Source organism: Pogonomyrmex barbatus, unplaced genomic scaffold (genome assembly GCF_055798465.1).
Source record: "Pogonomyrmex barbatus isolate J1 unplaced genomic scaffold, ASM5579846v1 scaffold2, whole genome shotgun sequence".
NCBI classification, from domain to species: domain Eukaryota; kingdom Metazoa; phylum Arthropoda; class Insecta; order Hymenoptera; family Formicidae; genus Pogonomyrmex; species Pogonomyrmex barbatus.
This window is the reverse complement of record NW_028297116.1, coordinates 20,122,881-20,136,362: the sequence shown is the minus strand read 5'-3', so window position 1 is coordinate 20,136,362 and position 13,482 is coordinate 20,122,881. Positions and strand designations below refer to the sequence as shown.

Here is a 13,482-nt window from a genome sequence, read left to right as displayed (position 1 = left end):
TACGTCGCTGCCATTAAGCTTTCCATCCTGCGTCCTCTCATATACTCCGTATAGCTCGGAGCCGTGCCGTTCCAGTAGCGAGCTCGTAGAGTATCGTAGACGGATACTTGTGCAGGGCTCACGTGACAAATGCAAGGGACCCATTTTCCTCGAAATCGTTACTTACTTGTCGTCGTGTAAGGCGCGTAAAGTGTCCTCCCGGTCCGAATCTCTCACGATGGAATGGCGGCGATCTCGCGGAGACCATTTTCACGAAACGATTGCGAACTGCGGAGAAAGACCAAATGCTACGAGTTGTTCGATCGATTAATTGCACGATTTAACATGGTTGCATCTTCACTACTGCGATTGCGAGTACCTCATTACATACGACATCAAGGTACTTCGCCATCGCGGTGTTCCGTGTGGGCGGGGTTTCCAGGGAAATGGCTTTCTTCCATCTGCACGTGAGCTCTACACAAGTACCGGGAGCGCAAGCATGAGTGAGATTCTCGACGGATGGAAGTGACGGGGGTCCGTGAACCCCGGGCTTTTCTCGCCCGGGTCTTACAGTGGCAGACGTGTCATGGCATTGAATGGTTACGTGTTTTCATTCCCGTGGATTCTTATTCTTCGCAGAGTACGCCACGGTGGGCTACATGGCGAAGAGGATTCAGATGCGGAAGAATCGGTTCCAAAAGATAGCCGAGAGCATGAAGGCCGCGAGCGAAAATCCAGGACCGCCGCGCGTGCCCGGCGATCATGGCGATCACGCGCCTAAGCAAACTGTGAGTAGCGACGGCCAGAGTGTTGTCGTTCCCGAATTTCTTTCTTCCACGCAGAATGTCGTTTTGTCACCGCGTATGACCAGGAGATCCAGACGTACTAGCGTTCCCCTGGACGATTTTACACGCTTTCTTTCAGCGAGTAGACGATCGGCTCTGTCAAGATATCCAGATGTCCAGATCGTGGCACGATTACAGATTTATGCATAATCGTAGCACTTGTTTCATTACTTTATAGCTCCCGAGAGCTGTGTAATATTATATAAACATACACATACTACAAATATCATCTGTCTTGCCTACTTGTCAATAGCGGAAGGGAGTTCTCGAATTCAAAATATATTTTAAACAATGAAATTTTTAATACTATATAATATATTTAACGATTTAATAATATATAATATATTTAACGATGAGGTGATGATCGCCATAAAGAGACTCTAATAGATGGCAGTAAACGAATTTTTAATAGATAGCGATAAATGGATATTAAAGCTAATCAAGCTCTTCTCCCTTGTCAGAGCAGGCTCAACAGGACGGAGCCGAGCATTATCCTCGATCCGGCTCAGCACGTACCATCGCGCAATGTAAATATGCACTCTATCCTCCCTCCTCCCTTAAAAAAAGAACTAGAAACAGCAGGCTCGACACACGAAAGGTCAAAAGCTAAAAGGTTCTGCGAAATGAATTTCCCATTCGGCCGCGCAACGCGCCGGACAACGTGCTTCATGCCAACACGAACGCGAGGCACTATAAATTTTCTTTTAATCTTGGGTATTGTAGATCTCTCCCTCCTCCCCCTTCCTCCCTGGAAAAACGGAAAATATTAAAAGACCGGAAAAGAAAGAGGACAATGTAGAAGAGCAGAAAGAAGGGAGTAAACGAGCGAGAAAGATGAACGGGACGGACAACGAAGAACGCTCATAAAAGCGTTGGATAAGAAGATGAGACGTTTTAATTAATTATTATTACAAAGTTAATTATTCATGTTATCCAGCGATAAATGCTTAATAACGTTACGTGATTCTTTTAATTACATGATACAATTTTTTAATTACTTGACAATTACGTTCTGTTTTTTTCCGAAAATTCTACAATCACCCTCTTTGAAATATGAAAAGAAATTAAAATAAAAAATAATATTTTCATTGATTTTTCTCAGCGTTGAACTTTCAAATGCATATTAAAAATAAAATTTAATTAAATATGAAAATAAAACCATAAAAATATCCTCCAAAATCTTATAATTAATTTCTTGCAGTATAAACACTTAATTGATATTAAAAAACTAATTAAATTTCAATATATATATATATATATATATATATATATATAAACTCTTGTTTTACATTGAATAAATAAATTTCTAACAATAATTGTACCAGCAACTAATAATATCAGCAATAAAAATAATAATAATAATTCTCCTGCATCCTAACAATATTTTTATCGATTAGCGTCACATACACCAGCTTTTAATTGAATTTTCACCAATCCGTTTTGCTTGAGCACGAGCAATCGCACCGCGCGATTCTACGAACCGCGGTCCTTTTACGAGAGACTTTCCCTTACTTAATCGTATATCGAATAAACTAACAGAGAGTCGCGAGAGTCGCAATAGCGACGTAAAGGCAGGTGAGTCTCTCGGATACCGATCGCTCCGATGACTACGTAAAAATCGGATGTCATCACCGTTGAACGATAAAATATACACTGCCCAATCCTCGGTGTCGCATGCCAAACCGACAAAGTACGGGGTAAACCTCGGGTGAGGGACACCCCACGGCGAACTGCCGTGTCTCTTGTAAGTGGTCCCGTGTTGTCCAGGAGGTGCGGTTCAAGGTGCACGACCCAAAGGCACACAGCAAAGGTGGGACTCTCGAAAACACCATAAATGGCCGCGCCGACGAGGAAACGGCGGGCGCACCGCAACATATTATTCATCCTAGCAAGGACATCACCAAGCTCTACGGTATGAGTAGACCATGTACGCACATTTATAACACTATTTAACCCCCCGCCTGGCAAGCTATCAAACAATATTCAGTTCTTAGCTTGGCAGGCTGTCTATTTCAACGAGCTTCTGAACGGTGCATAATAAATGTCACTGTACGGCTTAACCGTCAGCGAGCTCGGAAGGCCACCGGCGTGGTGTCATCGTCGGGTAAAAGACCTGACAAGGCCGTCAACTGTGCAGTATGGATATCGAGTACTTTGAACTTCGCGAAGACCATGCAATATTCATGGCCGATGATACCACGCGCCTGCGCTCGTTGTATTATATTATATATATATATATATATACATATTTCTCTACGCTTGAAACACCGTCCGAAATTGCTTGTCACCGATCATGTCATAAAAAGCTTTTTGCATTTTAAGAACATTTGTACTTAATTTATTTTTAAATATTACGATGCACTATTAGACGCTTTTTCTACCTCCTTGAGGGGTAAACGGCACCGCGCGAACTCGGAAGCTCACTGAAATATGCAATTCTTTTCCCTCCATGATCCTGTATGCCTCAACTATTCTAAGTCGCTTTGATGTTCCTTAAATAGGCATAACGCCGTCGGACATCGATAAGTACTCCCGCATCGTGTTCCCGGTATGCTTCGTCTGCTTCAATCTGATGTATTGGATCATTTACCTCCACATTAGCGACGTGGTCGCGGACGACCTCGTGCTACTCGAGGAGGCGAAGTAAACGACGTCGCTGGCGCTCCGAATCAAGAAGGAAGACGGATGCAAAAGTGTACGCAGAATCGAGCACTTATGCATAAGAGGGGAACGAGAGTCAGTTCGCGGAAAGAGGGAAGAGCGAAAATGATTCGAGAAGGAGATAAATCGAATACGGTATACTACTTCGCGATGGGAGTAGTAAAAGCGACTAGTAAAAGCGACTAGTAAAAGCGAACGACAACCGAGACAACCGTACCAGAGCTCGCGGACTAGAGAGGTGCACTCAAAACATGCGCTTATAGGTCCGTCTTGAGAACGCGGTAACCACTTCTCTATTGAAAGTAGTAAGCGGATGAATATGGGCGGCCGCGCGCGTCGCTTATACCCCGAGTAGTACTACTTCGCGCGGTCCCCCGGCAAGTAGAGAGGACAGAGGACTCGGACGCTCCGGCATGGCTTACCAAACGCGCGCTCTTACTACTTGCGCGCGGCGTCGTGGCTACCGCAATTTCTACCGGACAGCAGCCTCTCGTTCGTTAATCAGCGACCGAGCACGCGTAAGCTTCGGCTATCGTCGCTCTTCACAAGACGCGTCTTCGTTAAAGATTCAATACATATATACATATATACATATATACAGATATATATATATATATATATATATATATATATATATATATATATATAGGTATGTCGCGCGGTACATAGAAATATATATGTCGCGACGCAAGCGGAATGGACAAGCAGAAGCTCAATCGCGAAGGCGAATTCACGAGCATACATACCATAAAACATTGCCAGTCTAGGTATCTCTAGTTCTTAAACGGAGAAAATACCTTCGATATAAACATTGTCAATTTAGCCACCATTACATAGTAACGTTAACTAACGCTAAGAACAACACTGAGACTCGTCGGTTTGAAGCGGCGATTCAATCGAGAGCAGCTTGAGGACGGAAAAATATAGGATTATCGACGTTCGTCGAGGTCGAGGATGAATCGTCGCTCTGACGCCGTCAGCAGCGTTCGAGCGCGGAGGAAACGTAGCGGAAATCGCGTGGTGGCATGTGTGCGCGTGTATGCGAGCAAACGAGAGTGTGAGAGAGAATGCGAGAAAGAGAGGGAACAAATGAATGTATTAATGTATGAGTGAGGGCGCGCGCGTGTGGAACGAAGAAACGGAGGGCGAGAAAGTTCACATTCCGAACGAAGATAAACAATGTACTATCGGAGACTGGTGCGACTTATTATCTAAGTACAGTAAGTATATGTATATTAACATATATACGCGCGCGCGTACGCGGCCACGTTAGGTACGCGCATGCATGCATATTAGGCACGTGCGTGCACACGTGCGTACGCAGAACGCGTATGGAAGATCCGATGAGCGTTCACGCGAGATCTCTATCGGAGATAAGGGCGGGAAGAAACGGGAATAACGCAACGCGGAACGCCCACAACGAAAGCGGCTCGGATTTCACGGTAGCGGTATCTCCATTTCAGCATCCGCATTTGTTTGAATTACGGTCAAGTACGAGTCGGCTCTCTTTTCATTTCAGTAGGGGTTTTTTACGATTTTTCACGGCGCGACTTTTGTATTTCTGTATGTATGACTCGCGTCGCCGCTATGGTGAAATCGCTCGTTGTAACTCTCGTTACTCGTCCCGAGGCGTCTCTGTACGCGTGTGTACGTGCGTGTGCACATGGCTCAATCGGGAGTACTCTTAGCTCGTATCACGTAGTCGCGACTGTTTACGTAGGGAAACTCCCGGGACGTATGACGATTATAGATCGGACGTAAAAAAACACTCCAATCGGGTCGAAGACAGGAATCGGAGACGAACAGTGGACCAAGGCAGAACTACGCAACTCGGTTGATACCTGCTTTCACTCGAAGGAAATTCTCGCTAAAGAATAATCGGCATGTAATCGATGCAAAAAATATTTGTCAGAAATATGGGCGTGTCCTATTAAATTATATGTTAAAAAAACAATGGCGGAGAGGAATAGATGTGATAAAAATAAATATTAAAACGTTTTCATTGAGAAGGCTGTTTGAACATTTTAAATTACATACTTTGTAACTGTGTAACGGTAGCGAACTATCGCAATTGGATTTTATCGATTTCAGTCGCGAGTAATCCTATCAACATTCTTTATCTTTATTTGTGCAAAATAAGAAAGAAGCAGAGGGATAATCGTGTTTATTTGCATGAGTTGCTTTAATTCCGAGCGTACAATGATCTTCTTGTTTCACCGTATTTGGTTGCCTAATGTTTTGTCAATTTAATTAACGTTAATTTCACGGTGTTCTACTTCTCTCGGATGTTGCGCACTCGCTGCTAGCGCTTTCTGAAATCCCGTTCGTTATTACGGACCATCGATCACTTACACAAGAAGTTTCTGAACCTACACTTGGAAACTTTCTTCTTTGCGTCTTTCATACATAGACTGCCTAGTTGAGCACTTTCTTTTAAATGCAGCCAATTCTTCCTTGGCAAAGATTGAATTGGATGCTATCTTGTGCTTTCGTAGATTTTCACGATTATACATCTCGATAATTAAACTCCAGCGCGAAACTTTATTAGATTCGATTCAAGATTAACTGCGAAAAAAAAAAGTTTTTATTGCTTATATTTATTCTGAAAATTTAATTCTTCAAAACTCGCCGGACTTCAAATGTTCGCTGCATAAAAACGTTTGAGCAACATTCTTTTTACTTGGACTTTCAGTGTTTATGATCTGGGAAAAACGCAGAAAACTTCTGGAACATTCCGTATATACATATATACATGCAGGTTCTCTTTTTGCTTGGCCTTCTCTCTCGCCCCTCGGACATAACGGCTGACTGCAAGCTGGGCCGTGGAAGCTTGCCATTCAGGATATCGACCAGCTGACACGCCCAACCCACCCCTGACTCTTGCTCATCCCTTCTACGTTACTGCTCTTACTCTTCCTCTCCCCGCTTTCCTCCACCATTCTACTTCGCAATCACCAAATAGTCCGTTTACCAGACGCTACTGTCAGTCGTGCGTTTAATAAGAAGATCCTTGCTTTTAGTACTCATTTCTCTCTACGAGAATTCTTTATGGAAATAATCCGTAGTCTAGAATTCTGCCTTGGGTCACTATCCATCTTAGATATCCGAGAGAAACGAAAGAGGGATGGTCATATTCGAGCGTCACGTTCTACCAATGCGAAAACGGATTGTGCGATTTTTATTAAATAACATCGGTTAACTTTATCAATTTCACCACCGAAAGAAAGGTCATGAATTTTGAGTGTCGGTTTTGAATTACGCATCATATTCAGCGTTTATTAAAATACGCCATTATTAAATTCAATTTACCTCAATATTTTTTCACGGACATTTAAATTTTACAAAAATTAGATGACACAAATACAAAAGTACTTTTTCAAATTACTACATCGTCGAAGCCGTACAGAGTTGAAAGCACTAATTTATATCAGTAGAAACTTTGAATGATATACACTCAATTAAATAGAATTCTCCAAACACAATAAGAGAAATGTCACTACAACAATCTATAAGATATTCTCAGAAAACGTCTAACGATTAATAAATCTCTTAGACACATTAATGACATTTGGATGTTTTTAGATGTTTTTTAAAATAACTGTCTTCTCTGAATCGATCTCGACAAATCTGATTCTAAAACGAGTAATTCTAAGAGGAAGTGATTCAAAATTCTCAAATATCTATGTCAATTTTATATTTCCATAGCGTGTATATTCGTACTTTAGAATTACGATTTGAGATCGGCATAATTTCGATCGTCGTTTTCGATGTCGCTGATGAACGACAGTGATAATTTTTCTAACATTCACGATATCGAGATTTCCGCGAGATTATACCGGTTCGATTAATCGCCACTATGTAATTTTCCTCTTCCGCAGAGATTAAACGTGTTCGTGCTTTTTCTAGGACATCGGCACCGTGATTACATGACACTCGATAAACTTACATCCCGTGCGTTCGTAAAATTCAAGCCGCGATAATTTCGCCATCGCGGATACACCACGACATTCCGTTCGCGCGTTAATTCGGCGACTTATTTCGCTTTTGCGTTTCCGTGGTCACGCGATAATGCAAATAATGGCGAGTTTGTCATGCGCGAGAAGACGCAAATCGCGTGCCCAACTCTCGTTCGTTTCTTTCTTCGGCTGCGCTCGTACATAATATATAAGTATCGATATATTTTCACGTCCGCCCCAACCGGAAGCGTTGTGTGCAATTTATATAACTGTACATCCGTTATCTACCAGAAATCTCTACAATAATGGGAGAGGGAGAGAATGTGAGAGAGAGAGAGAAAGAGAGAGAGAGAGAGAGAGAGAGAGAGAGTGGGAAAGAGAGAGAGAGAAAGAAAGGATCTAACTCGTTTTGTCGTTGTGATATATTCTATGGTAGTTATATGCATTTATTCGCGCGTCTATGGCGACATATACGCGTGCCTATTGTTTACGCTGAATCTTTAAGCTGAGTGGACAGGAATTGGCGCATCCGCGATCGAAGACGGTGAGAGAAACTCTTCCTTAGATAGAACGTACGGTTAGGTGTAAAGTAATTAAATAACATAATAATAATATAATTTTACAAATAACGAAATAATTAATATAATGGAGAGCGTCGTATGCATCTCGCGATACATAACATAAGTAACGGGCTTCGAAATCGCGAATAAACAATATTCCTTTCGAACGCGAGATATTATCAATTTGATATTGATAATAATCAATTCATCAATTGTTAACGTGATATAATCATTATAATCGATCATTATGATCGATGATATGGACGATGCGCTGAATTAGAATTCAGAGTAATCGATTACGCGTTAATTTCTTGAGAATGAACATGATACGAATTCGTTGCAATTCTCTAGTCATTTAACTCGTTTACTCATTGTGATGCTATAGAGAATATTTTATTATTGTTGTGTTACCTATATAAAAACAATTTGTAATGCTTAAATGAGTTTCTAACGTATTTATATTTGCTTGATTTGAGGGAGTATTTAATGTTAGAAGATCTCGCTAATGTAATGTTAAAGATTTAGTAGCAGACAGTTTATAATCAAGTGCACTCATCTACGACAATTTAATCGCTCAATAGCGATTCCTTGTGCCGAATATTTAAGAGGAGCGCGTGCATCGCGTACGCAAATCGCATGGGATGCGCCAATTCCCCGCGGACGTCACAATCGACCATTATTATTATTAATCTTACTAAAATTTATTATTAACTTTATTATTATCTTTATTACCGTTAACATTATAAATGAACCGTTTAAAGAAAGATTATGACGTTCTTTATCCTCTGGCAGGATGACTACTTGTGTTATCGGCGGGCACTTATATATCGCGTATAACATTACCAAATAGATAAAATTGTTATAAAAAGTAAAAGAGAGAGAGAGAGAGAGAGAGAGAGAGAGAGAGAGAGAGAGAGCACCGGCGCGCAGGCATCTCGAGATTTAATGAAAGAAGAGAGAAATACAGAGAAAAACACAGAACTATTAATATTATATAAATCGATCACATTTTGTAAATACGAGTTTTATACAGAGCATTGTATTCGTTAAACAAAGAGAGTACCTACTGCGAAGTAATATATATATATATACATATATACATATTATACATACATATATATATATATATACGCAAATGTAGTGCACACGAAAATGTGACTGTTCGCACGTATTTAGGTAAATCACTTTTAAAGTATAGGAAAAAAAAAAAAAAAGAAAACCAAAGTAGACTGGAAGAACGTCGGGGGCCGAAAGAGTCAGTGCGTACGTTCATTCGTTCATTCGTTCGTTCGTTCGTTCGTTCGTACGTTCATTCGCAGCGAATGTAGGCCATAAAAATCGACAGCCCGAATTGATTACTCGTTGAACATCTACGTAATGACGGAATCGAAGTACTTTCCGCGATCGCCGACCGGCCGAATAAAAAACGACCAGAAGAGTCAATGTACATCGCTTAACTTTCACATTTGTCATTGTGCGTAGATAAGGACGATAACGTATGAGAAAGCGTTATGTGGTCAAGCTTTTTATCAGTCCATCCACATATTATATATTATATATTATATATTATATATTTGCAATCGTTCACTCGTACCCGCGGACGTAAATGTAAAAATTGCTCAAGACATGGTTGTCAAGTCACCAGCAGATGTATAGAAATCGTGAGTGACTTATCTGAGTTTTGTAAAAATGTCCGTATAGACAAGAGAAACTAATATCTATGCGACGCGTAGAAATACGAGGAGTCTTTCGCAAACAGTTTCCGCCGCAGACAGTTTCTTTTATTTTACTTAAGCCCGCGTCATTTTATTTCCCGAGAGAGATGTGATTGTAGTTGTGTATAAAATTATCGGCAAAAACGAAACGACATCGGAAACTCACGTCGCTCGATCATCTTTGTCGCGAACGAGAAACTCTTCTGGGCGGTACTACTTCTGGTAACCCCATCGGCGAGTATACTCTGATAAGACCACGACAGTTCAAATCATTGTAACGAAAACTGCCAACTTCATATTGCAATATACGTTTTAGTCAATCGTGATAATGCAAAAAAAATGAGGAATAGAATGGACAGTGCGACCGTCTCGGTCGTACAACGTAACAACGAGAAACGCCGATATATCTTCGCGATCGCGTCGATTGGTTCAATTCGAAATACTTCGCGAAAGAAGATCGCACTTGATCTTGAGTAAAGGACAATCGAACAATTGGTTTATCATTGATAGGTAAACTGATCACGGTGCGCCCAATCGATCGCATACACATTCCGTATAATTTTACAATAAATTCCATACAATAAAAAATTCTTCTTAATTTGAGCAACAAAGGCATAGATAAAGCACTGAGACTGTTGAAAAAATGTAATTTTTTTTGTGTAATAATTATTTTGTAAACTTCGTATACTTCGTATCGTGTATGACTTTGTTGCGCTATATTACGTAAATGTTAAAGAATTATTATTGATATGTTATTTTACCTGCATGATGGATGTTAACTTAACTGTCGGCAACGCGAACATCTGTAATAAAATAGTCTTTACGGAATAAGTGAGCGAGCGATTGATGCGAGACATTTTACGGTATTCTTCGGATCTGATTATCACAAAGTGTAGTGCTACGGGAAACGAAATTAATCGGATGCCATTTGGGAGAAATCGGCGGGGAGGAGAAGCTTGTAGAGTTATAGAAGCGGAAGATACGTGATTGCGGTTTACTTGTGCCGCAAGCGAGAAATGTACACGTGAACTACGGCATAGCGATCGTTTGCATTTAACCAGTCCTGAAATATCTCTCGCTTGTCGCCGGAGATTCCGTAGTTCGTACCAGCTGCTTCCGATATCTTCTCTCCATTCATCTCGAAATAGTTGAGAATTTCGATCACCGTTGAATCGAGCTCGACAAATTTCAGGGATGCAATCTTCAGTTATCGCGGAATTGAGGTCGTTTTCCCCTCCCCGGATCGCGTCCTTCTCAGGCATTGGGATCGAGACCGCTTCGCGAAATCGTCTCGATCGCTCGGGAAGATCGGCGGGAGATGCAAATACGACGAGGAGCGGATCCCCTCGTCGGAAAACGGGTCTCTGCGTCGCCGCGCAAAAGGGGAGAAAAGCGAGAATCGGCGAACGCGAACGAAACTCTGAATGAAAGAATGAAAAATGAAAGTATGCCGGTATGTGGCGCGACGAGTCGTCTCGACGAGAGTACCAAATTCTAAAATGTATTTAAAAAACACACGCTAACTGCATTATACTGTAGAAACGTATTCTACGAAACGTAAATTGTAAGAAAGACAATGTAGATACACACGTACCCAAAATCCGCGTAAATACAAGATACGCAACCACTGCACGCATACACACAACACACAACACACACACACACACACACACACACACACACACACACACACACACACATACACATCGGATACCACGGGATAAAAATACCCCTCTAGATCGGGCGATTACCATCTCGAGAAAAGCGATTATATATAATTAACGATATATACATACTTATATATATATATATATATATATATATATATATATATATATATATATATATATACACCGGCACTTGGTAGACAGGTACACGTACCGAGTATACCTACACTACCTGCAACTTTCTACTCGGCTGCAACGCCGATTGTGAGAGGTAAAAAAAAAAACGAGTGAGAGCGAGAGTGAGAGAGAAAGAGAAAGAGCGAGAGAGTGAGAGTGAAAGAGAGAAAAGAAAAATGAAAAGGCTGATGAAAAAAATCGATGTAACGGTGGGGGAGAGACGTGTAACGTTCGTTTGTGCCGCGCGCAATAGTGCGAATATACGCATAATAAGCTAGACGTAGACTAATAGGTCCGGAAATACGAGTGTCTGTCGTAATCGGGAGTGTATCCGTTCGTGTAAGAATGCCGCGTGTCTATTACGTACTACGGAAGTACGTGCGTGAGAATCTCCATGGTCTGTATCGCAATTGCGGAAGTTCCTGTTCCTCGAGACGGCGGCAAAAAGAGAAAAGGAGGATTGCGGGGGAGAACGCGATGAATACGAAGATGATAAAACAAACTTACCGAGATTTTGTAGATATTATCCGATTCGCGCGGGGGCCGCCAGATCTGCCCGAAACACGCCGCTTTTTCCATCCCCACGATGCGCACGAATACAGTCTCGCGAGCGAACCAAGGCTGGATATACACCTGACAGTTTTACCATCAAGAATCGTAATAAAAGCAATGACCGATTTCATCGAGCACTCCTTCTTCGACTCTGACTAGCGATTATTATATCGACGGTTCCTCTATATTTTTTAAAAGCACATTTCAAGATGATCGTACAATTCTTAGCGCGTTTATCGTACATAAAGTTAAAATGTTACAATCGTTTTCTAATAACGAAAATAATTGATGATATTAACAAGTCATCGGCGTAAATAAACGGCAAGAGGAAAATTATATTAAAATTGTTGCGAATTTAAGAGGGTTAATTGTCATAGGAAAATAGATAAAATCGGTCATTAGAGAGTAACACACTTAATTTTTTTGCCAAAGGTCTTCGTTAACGAACGAAAGAATTGTCACAAAAGAAATCTTGTCTTCTCTTTTCCTCGGAAAGGCAAAACAGTAAAATGAAAGAATGACAATGCCCCAATAAAAACGTCCATCTTGGAGAAAAGAGAAGAAAAGTCGCTTTGAAAGAGTAAAACTCTTGAGTGTGCATCAGCCTGAACAATCTGACGTAAGAAAAACATTACCAACGCGTGAAAATGAGAAAGCGAAAGACATCTGAGAGAAACTGAGAGAAGAAGTAGGTCAGATCCCGGCAAGCGCCCTCATTTACGATTAGCCGCGCGCTATTAAGGCCATTTTTTGTAATATCCGAATAAAATGCATGGTCGATGATGATGTACGAAAACTTACTTTCTCTCTACGATCGAACGATTCAACCTTCAGGAACTCGGAACTCGGGACGGATCAGTATCATCGAAATGTGTGCTGCTTGTCGTTTGGCTACAAATCTACATGGGGATTCCCGACAGCGATTCTCAACAGTAAAATCATTAAAAATAATCAATTTCCATAAATCTAAACATAGCACATAAAAATCGGAAAAAAAAGAACAATTTTTCCGTCTCTATCGTAAAAATTGTTTACTGTCGACAGCCGCTGTCGGGAATAAATCCACTTTCGACGGATACGAAACGGTATTCATCAAGTCATAGATCTTCTTCTTCTTAGAATGCATCTTATCTACGTACGAGCGATTCCTTTCTTTTTTGACCGAAGATTCTTTAATCACGGATGATTCTGACGTCGAGGAAGCGCACTCTCAAACGGAATAGAATTCGTTGTAAAATATAATCTCGGGGAACGAGGGCGAGCGAGAAGGCATGGAAGCAAGTGGGAAAGAGGAATACGAATGGAAGGATGCATCTTAAATGCATTCGTGTTCGCACTGTGTTATATTTGCGTTTTGAAATTTCTCGCGT

General features: G+C 41.1%; 2 protein-coding genes across 8 annotated transcripts in view; one reads left to right on the top strand and one right to left on the bottom strand.

Annotated features, from left to right (window-relative positions):
• Window positions 1-12,898, top strand: part of Rdl (Resistant to dieldrin) — a 75,822-nt gene extending 62,924 nt beyond the window's left edge. For 2 of the 7 annotated variants that reach the window (XM_089077422.1, XM_089077421.1), the window contains exons 8-10: window positions 619-767; window positions 2,574-2,751; window positions 3,326-12,898. In XM_089077422.1, coding sequence (XP_088933548.1) covers window positions 619-767; window positions 2,574-2,751; window positions 3,326-3,471 — 473 coding nt within the window. In that variant the 3' untranslated portion in view covers window positions 3,472-12,898. The remainder of the gene's footprint in view (window positions 1-618; window positions 768-2,573; window positions 2,752-3,325) is intronic. The other 5 variants (XM_089077423.1, XM_089077428.1, XM_089077427.1 and 2 more) reach the window with 5 other exon arrangements.
• Window positions 1-13,482, bottom strand: part of LOC105423659 (adenosine receptor A3) — a 409,096-nt gene that overhangs the window by 239,742 nt on the left and 155,872 nt on the right. The gene's annotated exons all lie outside the window — the stretch shown is intronic.